Consider the following 15929-nt stretch of genomic DNA (forward strand, 5'->3'; position numbering starts at 1 on the left):
CCAGACAGTTTTGAGGTGGTGAATATTTTTGTTCAGATTAGGATGTCGCGTTGTGAAGTACTGTAACTACCCTGCTTTTGTCTTTAGTCATCAGAAGGTGAGATCAGCTACGAGCTGTTAACCTAAGTATCATTATGTGAAGGATATGAGGATTTTTATTTTTTATGAAAACTTCAAAAGGAGTAAATTAACCAGCCAGTTCGTTAGGAATAAGCCACGGACCTTCCAGTTTGCATTTAGTTGATATTTAATAGGAGATTGCAGATGCTTTTTAGGAGAGCATCTTTAAAATGTTTTTTAAACAGCTTTGTAGGAGCAACTTTTTGTGATGAAATACACTATGGTACTGTCAAGGTGTTTTCTGTGCCAAAGTTTCATAGAGGATATAGTGAATGACTACATACATTATTTATTTCTCAAGTATGTCATCTTGCAAAGTTTATTTTTCTTTGGAGTAAATATTTCCTGTATGTTCCTATCTTGAATTATGGATGATAGGGAAGGAGTAGGAACGTCTCAGTCAAATTCCAGCTGACATTAGCTCTTGAGGTGATAGGATATGTGGCAAGGGCAGGTCACTGTAGATTAGTGTGTCAGTCTGGCAGTCTGGGAACTCTGTCTGGAGGATTGTTGTGTAGGTTTTTTTTTGTAGCCAGCCCAGTGCACTTTAACAGTCAAGCTGTTTACTAAACACAATACAAAAAGCAGTGCACTAGAATACAGTGTTTTGTTGGGTGTTGTTAACAGATACCACCTTCTCAGTAGTTGAAAAATGAAGCTGATTCTGGGTGTTTTCTCCGTGTAAGAGTGCAGTAAATATACATACCAGTTAACCTTGAATTTTTAATTTTACCTAAAGGCAAAGAAGAATCCCAGCTACTTATGTTTTCTTTAAATCAAACATACAGTGAGCTAAAGGGATCTGTCTAAAGGTGCTAGGTCTGTTTTTGCTGTGGTTCATTTGGTAAAAGAAATGGGAATTGTGAAACAATAAAGATTGGACTCATTTATGTATATTTAATGTTTCCTATACAAATTATTTTGCTATGAAGGGCCTGTAAAAATGAATTTTATTTGCAAAGTGCATGTTAGATTTCCTCTCTTCAGTGTCACGATTCCCATTGGATGTAATGGCAAATGGAACTAATACATAGCCTGCTTTTTGTGAGCTGAAGTCTAGCTGATGTTTAATTTCAATGCATATTTATGTATTAAATGCTAATTATTTCCTTTTGCATGTTTTTTTTCCTTTTTTTTTCTTTTTTCTTTTTCTTTTTGTAGACCAGAAGACAGACCTGCTGGAATGAGTGCTTCAGGACTAGCTTCTATCATACACTCCCAGCCTTTGGTAGCAGTGAAGGATCCTTTCTTAGCTGTACAAATGACTGGTTAGTGTATTCCAGTGCTCCAAATAAAATCAGAGTTACTGTATTGTAGATACTATAGCTCCTTCTGCTGCTGTCTGTATATTACTGCCTTGAAATATTTTGAAGTTTTACTGCTTTTATATCATTTTACAAATCAGCAGTTAAAAGGTAAGCACTTGCAAATACTTCAAAATCAGTACAGTTAAACCAACATCCCAATATCTGCTGTGTATTCAGAATAAAGTAATTAAGGATGTGGTCTCAATTTCATTGATTTAATAGGAATTTAGCTCATATTTCAAGTCCTTGCAAAATTGAAGCCTGGAATAGGAAAGGCTAGTGCTGTTATTACTAGAGCAGTTAGTAAAACAGCTAGCAATAAATCTCCTGTTTTGTAGCAGAAACAGTTGTTTTTGTTGTTTGGTGACTCCGAGAGGAACACTTTCAACGTACACAAAATAATTTTGCATAATGAACCTAGTACTTAAGGAGCACAAGAAATACTTTTTAAAAGGAGAAGAATAGTCTACAATAATGTTATTTGGATGATGTGACCTCATAAAAAGAACATTGTTGGTATGTTTTCATCAGTTTATAAATGAAAAATCCTTAAATGGAAAAAATAAATTGCATACAAAAGAGGTACAAAGTTTTTTCCATCTTTCAACTCCCCAGAAGACACCTTTTATGTCCTGTTTTGCATTTGCTCTGCCTAATAGCATATTTAGGACTTCTGTTACCCTTGCTATGACTGCTTTTCCCTTCAAACTGTACACGTATATACCTGCATCATAAGCGTTGAAAGTTTTAATACAGTTAACTTTGAAAATTAGCATTTGATAGAAGCAGTTACTGAAATACAGAATGGCAGTAATGAAAAGATATTATTAAATGGCATGGTATTTGTATTTTAGTACAGAATTCACAGAAGTCAATGCAGTGCTCAGGCAGAAGAGACAAGAACTGGAATTGTCCTGTTCGTCAGTGCTTGCTAGAGTTGAAAGGTATATGTCATGCTATTTTTGTGTAAGTAGATTCTCTTCTTCTTCTAGTTCTGCTTTCCTTTGATCCTTGTGAGCACAGTAACTCCATCTACATGTGCTGTCTATCACTTTTCATCAAAATGCAGGCTTGCACATATTTTCACGCAATTTAGAAGGTAGTGTGAATGTGCTCTTTAAATTACTTCTGCTATTAAAGACCAAGGTGTGTTTGTTCTGATGTCAGTCTGAGTCTGACTTCCCTTTGTGCATGCTTCCAGTGCTTATTCTCTATAAACTGTACATCTGTATAGAAAGAACAAGAGGGATTTTATCAAATGAAACAGAGCACAGGAAATTTTTTTTTGTCAGAGAGCAGATAATTGAGCATTAAAACATAACCAAAAGATGCTCTCGTTAATCTAAGGCAGGAGTGTAAAAATAACAGATTTAAAATAAATAATAAAGTGTCTCTTTTATATTAATTCTACTACATACCTCTGTCTTTGGCATAAAACAGACTACAGAAATTGGATAAGAGATTTTTAATTAGAACTAAAAGCTGCACTTCGGATTTAAATAACAAGTTATATATATATATATATTTTACACATAGTTTTCCTTAGGGAAAGTTTAATTCCAACTCAATGGTAACTTAAAAGTGGTGGATCTACAACTAAATTTTTGTACACCGTGTGTCATGTTTCTGCAGAAAAGCACAATTCTTACACTGATGTGCTATGTTGGCATTCTGGATTTTACTTCCAGTAGTATATAGCCCACTAATATGGAGTAATGTGTTTGACTTCAAGTGTATATTGCTTTAACATAACATACTTTCTTCAAACTGTTTTACCAGATTAGACCTCACAGTAAGCCTGAAAGAAGGAAAGCTTTGTTTTCTATCAACTTTCTTTCTCTTGACACTGTAAGGCAGAAGTCTCGTCCTTGCAAAATGTTTTTGAGCATTCTTTCCAAAACTTCCTTCAAACAACTGTAACAACTAACAGTAGTGATTTCACTTTTGCAGAATTCCTTTAGTGTCTTACGGAGCCGAAGCTGAGACCTTTCTTCTCGCTTCTACTACAGTGGCAGGGACAGTTCTTCCACCAAATATCAGGCCTTTGGAAAACTTTGGTAAACTCTTTTTTTGTAAGTTTTGTTTATAGCTAATGTGGAATATTGTTAAAGCGTCGCTCTCAAAATTCAAAGCAGTATAGTTGCAGCTGAGAACGAAAGCAAAATGTTTTGGTGCAGATTGATGCTATTTAAGAAGAAGCTGATTTATTTCTGAAGTTGGAATACACAACTTGAAGCATTCTAAAAGGAAGTGTTTTATGTAACGTAATTCTGTTCCTGAATTCAGAATTTTCTCTCATGTTACAGCTCTTCCTATTTAGGGGTACACTGCATTCTGACACATTCTGAGTTGCTTGATGTATTCCAGTGGTATATTTCTTGACTGACAAGAATAGTCTGGAAATTGCAATATATGGATCTCTTTCAGTATGTCTGCAAGCTCAACAGGGCAGAAACTTACAGAGGTACTCAAGCTCCACACTGTGGCAGGAATTTAGCAGAAGGCAAGATATGGAAGGGATTACCTTTCTCCTGTTGCTTTAACTGTCTTTCGCTCCGTACTCGGCCAGAATGTAGCTTCTCTTCCTGTTGGCTGCACAAATTTCAGAAGTGGAAAAAAAAGTATTGTCCTTTTGTTCTTTTTAAGGACAGAGATAATACTTCCTTTGAATTTGGAATTAGGCTGCTTTAATTTGACAAGCAGAAAACAAGATGGGAGAGAGTTTGGTCTCTTTTGGCTTGCTTGAAACAGGAAAGTGAATTATGGGGAAGAATTAAGTAGGAGGATGATTGAAGAGAAGCTTTATTAGTTCATATTCTGCATTCTGTTAAATGTACTCATTTCACTTCCCATTTGCCATTAAAAAATAGGTTAGTTCCTCTGGCCTTTTTGTCAGTTTAACTGATGCTTAACTGTTTGTGCTTCTAATAGTAATGAGTGTATGGTAGCTCCTATCTTGATTTCCCTTCTTCTTTTCACTTATGCTGTCAGGCTTCTTTGCCATGTACAAGAAGCAGAGGGAAAAAATAATCAGTTTTTCTGTGAGTTGAAGAGCAAGTAAGTTAGAACAGATTAATTACCATTGATAATTGCTGCAAATGATTTGCAAATGCTGATGATGTTGTCAACTCCTAATGCAGAATGTGAAAGTAAATGCCTTATGCTGTCTTTTGGGAGAAGCAGGAAATAGAGTCTTTATAGGGGGAAAAAAAAAGGGGATATGCCCTTAAGAGTAAGATCTTACTACAGTAAGATTTCTTAAGGGAAATCTTACTGTAGCACCAAGTTTGTCTTCTGTAGTATTGAGCTTCACTTCCATAATGTTGAGGCTTCACTGACAGTGAGGCATGCACATGAGAATGACAGGAATTGCTACATGCTAAAAATATCAGATATTCACTTTATTTCTTCTGAAATGGTTTAAGCACTGACTGTATTTTGATATCGTTGCTTTATCACCAGTGGTTTAATTGTGAATACTGTTACTGTCCACATAGCTGTGTCAGCACTGCTTCTGAAATGCATCTCCTGGTGCCTAATATCTAATTTTGTTAGTCTGATTCAGTTCTTTAAAGAGTGTCTGCACTGGGGTGCAGTGGGAGGCATTTGATTTTAGCTAGTTAAGATGTGGCAGCATTTCATACTGAACTGTATGTTGTATTATGTGATAAAATGACACTCCTGTTTAATGGATATTATGTTCTTAACTGTATTTGTGTAAATGTTTCTTAACAAGCATTAAGGTACTCTGCTTTTATTAGAATCTTTAGGGAAAGGGTATGCCGTTGCATGTGCCCAAGAAGGAGAAGAGAAAAAGCAAGCATCAGGTTCATCTGGCACTAGGGGAGCTAGAAGGAAGTCTGTCAATGCTACTCCTAGAAGAAGGTCTGCACGGAACAGCAAAAATGAGACTCTGAGTCAGTCTCGGAGCTCACCTCGGTCAAGCAGTTCTGGGTGCAGTGCCTCTGATGGCAGTAATCCACCTCTGAATAAATGCTCTTCAGAATCAGAGAACGTTCTTCCAAAGCGAAAGTCTAAAAGAATAGGTAAGCAGCAAACACCTCTGGCTAAAAAGAAACTGAGAAGTGCACGTTCTGAAAAATCATCCAGTGATGATTCGGTGGATGACGATGATGCTGAGTCTGAAGCAGTTCTAACAGTAGATAAAGACCAGCAGTCAGGTAACGAAAGCAGTAGTGCAAACCTTCCACAGAAAAATGATGCAGAAACAGAACCTGCTAACGGATTAGAAAGCTGTAATGAACGTGCAGAAATTGAGGAAACTGCAGGAGAACGCAAGGAAGATACTTCAGGCAATGGAGATGTGAGTTTTTCTGTCCAAGGATCTCCAGTATTAACTTTAGGAGGAGGAAGTCAAGAATTTGAAATAAAAGATCACAATGAAAAAAATGCAGAACTTAAGAATGAGGATGCCTGTGAGAATACTCTTGAACAAATGGAAACAGCCACTAGTCCCAGTGATAAAATGCGTGACCATGCAACATTTGAAAATTTAGACGAGACGTTGTGTAGTCCTCAGGAAGAATTACATGAGAACATAAACACTTTGACAGAAGTACATCAACCAGTAACCCTTCCAGAAAATGAATTACCAGAAGATCCGGAGCCTTTGGAACAAGATCAGCCCTTAGAGAGCCCCAGAAGCAAATTGCATGAGCATACAGAGACCATAGAAGTAGATGATTCTAAGACAGATGAAAAAACAACAGTGGACTGTGCAAGTACAAATACTCAAAACTTTAAAACTGATAAGGGTGAAGAACCAGATATGTTAATGTGCAATGCTTCTACAGACAGTGCATCAGAGCAAGCCTTAAAAGAAAGCCCCGTGCCAGAAGGTGAGGAGTGTAAAACTTCAGAGTCACTTGTGATAAATGCTGAGCATAAACATTTTGGTGATGATAACAATGAAATGATACCAATGGATTGTGACTCATTTTGCAGTGACCAGAATGAACCTCAAATTGAACAGCTGCCACCAGCAGAAAGTATAGAGCAGGGAAAAATGGACTCCTTACAGAGTGATGCAGCAAACTCTACGTCAGTTCCAGGGTTTTCTGATGAAAAAGATGAAACTATCCACCAAGGAGAGTGTCAGTCAGAACTCAAAAAAGACAAAAAGGCTCGAACGAGACGGTCTCGATTTCACTCACCATCAACAACTTGGTCTCCTTCTAGGAGAGAGGGCAGGAAATCTCAGTCACCATCCCCTCAAAGGGAGATGACCAGAGAGCGGAGTTCCCGATCACCCAAGAAGGAAATGGTTGGGGAGGGAAGGAGATCCTTGTCTAAGTCTCCAAAAAGAGAGATGCTCAAAGATGAGAGAAAAACGCCATCTCGATCTCCTAAGAGGGAAACTGTCAGGGAAAGCAGGAGATCATCTTCTCGATCAAGAACAAGAGATTCATCTCCGAGACAAAAATCGAGGTCTCGAAGCAGCGATAGAGATTGTCAAAGAAGAGATCGTGACAGGGAAAGAAGAAACAGGAGGTGGTCTAGGTCCCGGTCACGATCTAGGTCAAGATCCCAATCAAGGACGAGAAACAAAGGCTCTTCATTCTGTAGAAATGAGAGGGATGGCCATTCACCTCGTTGGAAAGACAGGTGGGCGAACGACAGCTGGAGGAGTCCCAGAGGGAATGATCGGTACAAAAGAAGTGATCAAGAGAAACAGAATGAAAGTCTAAAGGAGAAGGACAGTACAGAAAAAAACAGTGATGCTCAGTGTTCTCCAGACAGGCGGAGGAATGATTGTCCGGACTGGGTAATGGAAAGGATAAACTCCGTTCCAGAGGTCAGGAACAGAGACAGACCTCATTGGGAAGACAGCAGATACGATAATTCAGGACAGTCCTGGAATAAGAACTTTGGTTCGTGTTGGATTCCAAACAGGGGAAGGGGTCACCGTGGCAGAGGTGGGCGGGGAAGAGGTGGTTTCGCATATGGAGACCAGAGTGAAAACCACTGGCAGAACAGAAAACCTCTCTCAGGGAACACAAATGGTTCTGGGAATGAAACTGCAAGGTTCTCAGAGCAGCAGCCATACAAGCGTAAGATTGAACAGGATTCTTTTGATACGCCTGCTGATAGATCAGGGTGGACATCTGCATCCAGCTGGGCTGTAAGAAAGACTTTACCTGCTGATGTGCAGAACTATTATTCAAGAAGAGGACGGAATTCATCAAGCCCACAGTCTGGATGGGGAACTAGACAAGAAGAGGAGACGCTTGAACAAGGTACTCACAGTTTTGAAACAAAGCTTAGTCACAGATGAAGTAGACTGAGTAAAATTCTAGTCATGTTGTTCTGTTAGTTGATCAGTTCTTCAAAACAGTCTGGGGGTGAATGCATGGTCGTTTTGCACTGTGGAATATGGATTTACAGGGTTTTGTCAGGGTTTTGGTAGCTTTTCAGTTTGACTTAAAAAGTTAGAATTTTTATGTAGCTTGCAGACTGGGCATCTAAGGAGTACTACTTTAAATCAGTTTGGCTGAAGGGAAAACGTCCCCTTGATGGTTATAGTTGTAGCATCTGCCTGCTTTTTAAAAAGGTAACTTTTTCAGGAGGTCTTAGATGTGTCTGGGCAGATGCACAGCATAGATATTAGATATGATAAATCATTACATGGACATTCATCTTGCATGTGAATAAGCTTTTTCCTGCGGATGAGATTGATTCTGAATAGCTAATAAGTTTTCCACAGATAGTCAATGCTCTGAAGTATACGGTAGATGTAAATTGTTTTTAAAAATCACAAAATCCAGTTCTGAAGGCAACCACACTTGCCCTTTCCTGTTGTCTTGTGGCTTTGTCTTTCATTTATCCATTTCTGTCTCACACGCCAACAGTAGTGGTCTTGTCAGAAGCAAACTGCATCAAAGGCTTTGTAGTTTTGAGGCAAGTCTGTTCACCTTCCATTTCACACCTAGCTTCTAGACTTTTTGGAAGGCTCACTGCTTATACCTTATGCTGTAACTTTCTGTTGAAGGTAGGGTTGAGATAGTAAAGTCATTTTTTCAGAGCATCACCCCCCAAGAGGTTATTTTTACTTTTAGACTTCACCTGTTGTGCCCTCACAGGTTTTTTTTTAATAACTCTTTCCAAATATTGGCATCTTTCAAAATCAGTTGACAGCGTGTGGGCAAAGGGGAGCAAAAAATAGCATATCCAATAGCATGAAAACTGAACGAGTTCTGTTGTCTTTCTGTTCTTCGGGGAAGAATTTTTGTTTCATTGTGATGGAATTTATTGGCTGTGCTATGGGAACAGTTAGAATGAGTGGAGATTAAAAATGCAGACCTGCATAATAAGGTGACCTTTTTTTTTAACTCAGAACCTAGCACTTGGCCCAGTGATGAGTGCTGTGTAATAATGCGATGCAGTGTCTGTATTGGAGAGCTCTTTTTGAAACTCTGTACTTGATGAAGACTTTAGACACCTAGTTCCACCTTTTGCTTTATAAAATACGGATTTTCTACTTCATATACTGTATTTTTTTTTTCTTCTGATAGATCCAAACCTCAAAGACCAAGGCAGCCAGCAAAGTGATGGTTCTCAGTTACCAGTAAATATGATGCAGCAACAAATGAATGTAATGCCGCAAGTGAATGCGCAGCACCAGCCTATGAATATGTTTCCATATCCCGTGGGTGTCCATCCTCCTATGATGAATATGCAACGAAATCCTTTTACCATCCCCCCTCCAGTGCCCATGCATCTCCATACCGGAGTGCCTCTCATACAGGTAGCTGCTCCCACAAATTTGTCTCAGGGATTACCTCCGCCTCCACCTCCACCCCCACCATCTCAACAAGTCAACTACATTGCTTCACAGCAAGATGGAAAACAATTGCAGGTATGCTTTATCTGAAGCCATGGAAAGAGCACCAGCGAAGTAACACGCAAGTGAAGAGTTGCTTAAATTTAATAGTACCTACTCGATAAACTTATACTTGCAGTTTCTTTCTCTCTTGCCTGTCTTCTCCCACTCCACACCAGATTTTAAGTATCCCTGAGATCTTGAGTTGTTAGGGAACCGTTGCTTTTAGATAATAGTACACAGCACCACGATTGTTTGTGCTAGTAAGATGTGCCAGCTGGTAATGGAGCAATGAGAATTGTCCATTACGTTTTTTTTTCTCCTTAGTTTTGGAAATAATCAGGTTCTGAGTTTTCCCCCACTAAATCAGTATTTCATGCTTTAGGAGATGCTTGAATCTCCTTTCATTATTGTGCAGGACGTGACCTCGACCCCTCTGTTGCAATTCTTATCCTTGGGTTTGTTGTATGAGCAGTGGAAAGTTAAGTACTTCATGGCATTGATTTGTTCCACACTTCCATTCTCCACTCCACCCTCACATTTTCTGTTCTGTTTGATCTTTTGACCTTTTTGGGAATGATGTTCAGGTTTTCTTTGATAGGTTTTACTAACCCCTTCTTGCTGGTTCACCTGGTGTTGGGTGCCCCGTTTGAGACCCAACTTTTGCTTTATTACTCAAGTTTCAAAAACTCTGCTCTGCTTGGGTAGGTCAGACTGCGTTCTTGTGGTAAAACATTCTCTGTGTATGTTAGGTCCTCCTGTAGCCAGCTGTTTATTTTAAGAGATTTTGTACCAGGGAAAGGAAAGTGAACAGCTTCCAAGACATTGGCTGACCCTGGAAGAAGATATAACACCAGATCTGTGATTTATAGAGGGTTCTTAAGGATGTCACTGAGGTTTGTCCTTTCCTTCTGCCGCAGGCCACCTGCTCTAACCGAAAATGCTTTGCCCTGCATTACAGATGGGAAAAGATGTTCTAGAACAGTGGTTTTGAAACCTATTTTCATTAACACCTGAAAATTTGAAATGTATTGATAAACTTGTGCAACCTGGTCTAGGGAGCCTGCTTTGCAGGGGGTTGGACCAGATGATCTCTAGAGGTCCCTTCCAACCCCTACAATAAGGTTAAGAATGCTGCTGTTAACCATTCATGGTTCCAGGCCATGTGAAGTGCTTGAATAGTAAAACAGCAAGGTGCTATTTGAATTAAAATGCACGTAGATTACTTGTTGGTTTCGTTTGTGCTGTCTGTAATTAAAATACTTTCAGAGTTGGAAATTCAGTACATTTAATCTCTAAAGTACATGAAGCCAGAACACGTTTTGTGAAACTTACTGCGTGCTGAAGCAGTTGGCACAGCTCTGTAAAGGTTGTGTATTGCCCCAACAGAGGCATTTGTTAGGAAAGCCACTGTTATATCTGTTGCTGTTCTCTGTCAGCAGTGCTCGTGGTGTCCTTTGGTGTTTGGGAGTGCTTCATATTAGTAAATAGCTTTTCCTTACAAGCGTGTACGGGTGCTTCAACGAGAAGCATTTCATCTCTAGCCTCCAGTGGACAGCTGACATGTTGGAAAATCCCTTAGAAGTTCAAGCTGATAGCAAACGTGAAAATATTTTCTAAGCAGCTTCATTACGATCTTTTAATCTTTATCTCATTTATGAAATATGGACCTCCTTTTCTCTCCTGTGGAAAATGCAGTTCTGCAGCTGTAAGGCCCCTTCACGAGGCACTAATGCCATCTGTGCCTGTTTGCAGAGTACTCTGTTGCTGGGATCTGCACTGGAGCCAGAATCCAGCTCCTACAGCTGGAGCACGGTGGATGCCTTCCTTACTTTTCAAGTCTTACTTTTTTATTTTGGGTAGATCTGATGTTATTTGCATATTTTCCAGAATAGCCAACTGTGGGAATGACCTGATGAACTGAAGCGTGCTTTTCAGTAGCTGCTGAAACAGGTAGAAAGATAGATTCTTGTAGAGAAGGATAACGTTTTAACTACCAATAACTTTTTAAAAACAGGGTATCCCAAATGCTGCTCATGTGAGTAACAACGTGAGCGTTCCAGCCTTGCCCACTCCAGCAGCGGTCCTGGGAAATGTGGGAGCTGTTCAGGGACCAACTTGTGGCAACGCGACGTCATCGAGTCACAGCAAGAGCTCCAATGCAGCTGTAAAAGTGGGAGAAAACAAAGCAAGTGTAACAGTAGAAGCCAGTGCAGATAGCTCAAAGAAGGACCAGGCAAGTTCACCGTGTCCATGTATACGTATCTACACAAGCGCGTGTGTGATATGCACATACATATGTTTTTATACACTGAAAAATAAGGCTGTGTGTACATCCTGTAATACACCTCAAGCAGCCTGCAGCTGGCTCCTTGTAATGTGCTCCCTAAAGCACTTTAATGGCTGTGGGGCAGCATTCTGTTCCCAGTAAGCACAGGCAGCTCTCACTGGAGCTGGGATTTGAATAAGGGGAGCGTAGTGCTCTGTAGTAACTTCTGTCTGATAAATGTGATTGATGAGGTGATACGCAGGCACTGAAGAAGTAATATTCCAGTTTGGTTTTTTTTTTTCTGTCAGAAATTGTTAATCCAAGAAAAAGCAGCACAAGAAGTCAAGCTAGCTATTAAACCTTTCTACCAAAATAAAGACATCACTAAGGAAGAATATAAAGAAATAGTGCGGAAAGCTGTAGATAAAGTAAGTGCTGTGTTAGTAAGGTCTGAAATGAGTATGTTTCGATTGGGGCTGGCTGGGGTTGGGTTTGCTGACTGTGGGAATGCTCGTGGATGCTGGCAGGGGGAACAGGAGCAGCAAAAATACCTTCCTGCATTCACAAGAGCCTGTCCAGCTCGTGGGGTCGGGGCTGAATTATTGTTTGGAGGAGTTGAGCGGGGGTTGGGAGGTATTTATTGGTGGAGCTCTGGCGCTTTCCAGAGTTACACTGAGATGCAGAAGCTGTGGGGTGGCGGGAGGACAAAGGCTGTGAGGCGATGGCAAATGAACGACTCCTTCAAGCAAGTCTTGTGGTTTTTTTTCTTCCAAACTGCTGCAGGTTTGTCATAGCAAGAGCGGGGAGGTTAACTCCGCAAAGGTGGCGAATCTCGTGAGAGCCTATGTGGACAAATACAAACACTCGCGCAGAAAGAATGCGGAAGAGGCGATCTCCTCTGAGAGGAAATGACGTGGTCTCAGTGACCTCATTCTCTGCAAAGTGCAATTTCATCACGAACCGTTGCTGTATGTGACCGTGATTCCAATCTGGGTTTGATAAAGTCATTTTTCAATGTAGTATGTAATGTTTTGTTCAGAAGAGCGATAGATCTGCAGGGCAACTTCTTTATTCCTCTCTGCGAACGGGCGTCCAAGGAAAGCAAAAGGTGTAAAGAAGAACCGTTAGGAATGTCCCATGGTGTGGATGCTTCGTGTACAGCATTTTGACTTGAATCACAGTGCATTCGATGAGAAACTTGTGTGGGTACGTTGATTTATTTTCCTTTTTGGACCAGGGATGTACAGTGCGTCTGATTGGTCAGATGAAAGTGGGGTTTTTGTTTTGGTTTCTCGGTGGTGAAGATGAAAGAGGGTATTGCCTTGACAGATGCGTTGAGCGCTCGTGGGCCGGGCTGCCAGCAGGGCTCACAGCGTGGATACAAAAAGCACACGGAGTTGTCTGAACAGAAGAACTGTTTGGATTTTAAACAGAAAGGAAAAAATAATCATAAACAGTGAAACTCAGCGCCCCAGCTCCGAGGGCGCTGCTGATCTGTTGTAACACCAAATAAAAGTTCTGCTGCTTGGTGTGGGTTGTGAAGTTATTCAGTTTGTTTCAAGGCAGTGGGATGAACTCGATGAGTTTTTACGTGCTGAATGCCTTCAGTCACCGCACGCTGTGCCTCACCCTGCCCTCAGAAAGCACAGCGACAGCTGCGTGTGCAGGCACCGACTCCTTGTTTCTTCAAGCAAGACCAAGACGAGGTGTGGTTGGTTTCTGGGCTCCTGGCTGAGCAGACACAGCCAGCTGTGCCAACCTGAGCAGTGCACTGCTTCCCTGCAGCAGCTAGGGCCTGCAGCGTGGAGCACCACACTGCTGTCACTGGAAATGCATGGCTTGATGCACTTTTTCTGTAGAGGGTGGTAGAGGTACCATTGCATTCTGAAAGCAGACAGGAGTCATAAAATGCTCTAGGTCAGGTCCAAGTGTTCTTCCAGCACAAGCATTGCTGAGAGGGCAGCAGTGAAGGTTGCTGAGATGAGCACAAAGTGCTTTTGAAGACAGTTCGGCCTCCTTCCAGCTCCGAGCAGGGAACAGAAGCCTTTCTCTGAGCTGTACTTCACGTTAGAAGTGCTTTCCACAGGGAGAGGTGCTGATACCACCTCAGCTCTGCCCTTGGACACTGCTGTGTCCCCTTGCTGGGGGGGGCTGCTTCAGCAGGGTGCTCCTGGCCCCCAGGCAGTCGCAAGCTGTGCAGCCAGGAGGCATCAGCTGATGTTTCTGATATGTTTTCTTGGCAGCCAGTAATTCCCCAGCTTACCTTTTAAGGGAGAGCTCAGCCCTCCCCTCGAAGTAACTCCTGCAGAAGCCTGAAGACAAACTAAGGGTGATACAGCTGTGATGCTTATCACTTAATTATAACTTCCTACAGACTTAATGAAGCCTTTGCCTGCCTATATTTATTTGTGTGCCTGAATGAAATACCTATGTAAATTAGAAATTGCTATAATCCATTTTCTACAGTCGAGCCAGGTTTGAGATTTTCTCAGAATACTCAGTTTTACATTGTGGAGCTCTCGAGCTATTTTAAGCTCCAGTGGGTCAGCACTCAGAGAAATGTAGCAGATTGCTATGTCTGTCCCACTGTAGCACACCACTCCTACTTCTTGTTATTACAGTTCACTTCTCTGCATTTCTGGGATTGATTGACTTTTTGTACCTTCATACAGCTGAGTGTTGCTATAGAGCTCCTGCCAGGAGCTGTGTAAATGTCTTTTTTTTACTTGTAAAAGAGAGGTGGAAATTGAAGGGGGGAGCAGTGATGGAGAGTGTGGACGTGGGGTCACCCATCCCGTGCTGCAGCTCGTGCCCACCATCATGGTGGGGCGGTGGCCATAGCAGTGCCCCACTGTATCTCAACACAGTGAATGTGGGATAGATCAGAATGGGATCAGGAACTTTGTACAACGGAATCCTTCAGAACTTGACGGGGAAAAAATATATATGCATTTCATTGCTGTGTCTGTGCTGAATTAAACAATAACCGAACGGATTGCCTTAGTACATAGAGACTCTTATTCTTCCCAGGCAGCAGCACGGTCTCTGTTGGTGTGACTGTTGATGAGGGCGTGTGTGTGACCGTGGAGGTCGTGTTTCTGTTCACAGAGCCCGAGGGCTGTGTAATATTTATTGAGGTACCGAACCCCCCACCTGCACTGGGACTGAAGGTGAGCGTGTAGCACAAACTCCAAATTGCCGTGTGGTGAATCATCACAGAGCTGTGTGCTTGCTGGGAGCGCAGGCCATCAGAGGGCTCTTCCCTGCACTCCTCCTCTGTGTCACACTGAGCACCCGGCCCCGCTCACCGTGCGGTGTTTGTAGCGTAAGGATGGAGTGCTGGCTGCTGAAAAAATACCGGGTTTGGTGTAGTGCTTAATATTTTCTAATAAATCCTTCTCACTAAGCTGTCAGTACTCGGTGTTTGCTCTTCAGTGGGTCCGGCTCAAGGTTAAGGTTTGAATTAATTTCTCATGGTTCTGCATACTCAGTCGTGTTTTATGTTGTCCAGACTCCTCCTCACATCTAGTTTGGTTTGTGCCAGAGCTGCTCAGCTTTGGCTGTTAATGTCCGGCTGACGGCAGCTGTGGTGGAAACACTTACCTTGCTCGTGTTTCCTGAATGTGTGGGCTTACAGAATGAGCACACAGCTGCAACGAGCAAGAATGGAAATGAAGGGCACAACTCAGCAGCTTCACTCACTGGGGACAGCGAGGTGCAGAGGTGCAGGGCCGGGGCTGCTGCTCCTCGGCTGTGGGAGATGGAGAGACGGTCAGGGTCACTGCAGCAATGGAAGATGGGGAATGGAAGGCAGACAGCAGGACGTGATTGACAAGAAAATACAGTAATGAGGAGGAAAGTAATTTAAGTAAACTGACTGCAGTTAATTAAAAATTAATTGCCTAAATTGCAAATCCGTCTTATTTCCACAAAACTGCCTGGGGCATCTTCTGGTTCAGGTGCACAGGAACAGCACGAACTGCCCATTCAGCTACTGCTGCAGAGAGGGCTTTGGCACATCGGGGCTCACAAACACCCCGCTGCCAACAGCTGCTATTGGTACAGCACGAGCAGAGGGACGGACGGTTCCGTACTGTGGGGCGGCCCCGCATGGCTGTGTCAGCGCTGAGCGAGTGCCTGCAGTGCCCGGGCTTCGGGAGCAGCTCAGTGCCCCTCCCACACGGGCTCCCCATGGCTCTCGCTGCCCAAATCTCCACAGTCCTTGAGCACCCCCAGGGGCGGCGGCCGCACCACCTCCCTGGGCAGCCCGTGCCGATGCCTGACCTCTTGTTGAGAAGTTCTTTCCTAACGTCCAGCCTGAACCTCTCCTGCTGCAACCTGAGGCCATTCCCTCTCACTCTATCAGCGTTACGTGGGAGAGGAGGCCGACCCT

The 15929-nt window shown here is 42.3% G+C and overlaps 1 protein-coding gene across 3 annotated transcripts in view; it reads left to right on the forward strand.

Annotated features, from left to right (window-relative positions):
- Nucleotides 1-12453, forward strand: part of SCAF11 (SR-related CTD associated factor 11) — a 34886-nt gene extending 22433 nt beyond the window's left edge. For 2 of the 3 annotated variants that reach the window (XM_065743424.1, XM_065743425.1), the window contains 6 exons: nucleotides 1282-1388; nucleotides 2282-2371; nucleotides 3378-3484; nucleotides 5189-7684; nucleotides 8960-9303; nucleotides 11285-11739. In XM_065743424.1, the coding sequence (XP_065599496.1) occupies nucleotides 1282-1388; nucleotides 2282-2371; nucleotides 3378-3484; nucleotides 5189-7684; nucleotides 8960-9303; nucleotides 11285-11698 (3558 nt within the window). In that variant the 3' untranslated portion in view covers nucleotides 11699-11739. Of the gene's footprint in view, nucleotides 1-1281; nucleotides 1389-2281; nucleotides 2372-3377; nucleotides 3485-5188; nucleotides 7685-8959; nucleotides 9304-11284; nucleotides 11740-11844; nucleotides 11965-12319 lie in introns of those variants that run through there. The other variant, XM_065743426.1, reaches the window with a different exon arrangement.
- The last annotated feature ends 3476 nt before the right edge of the window (nucleotides 12454-15929 follow it).

The sequence above is a fragment of the Cyrtonyx montezumae genome, unplaced genomic scaffold (assembly GCF_038088225.1).
Source record: "Cyrtonyx montezumae isolate F1298 unplaced genomic scaffold, pur_monq_1.0 scaffold_3, whole genome shotgun sequence".
Taxonomy (NCBI): Eukaryota; Metazoa; Chordata; class Aves; order Galliformes; family Odontophoridae; genus Cyrtonyx; species Cyrtonyx montezumae.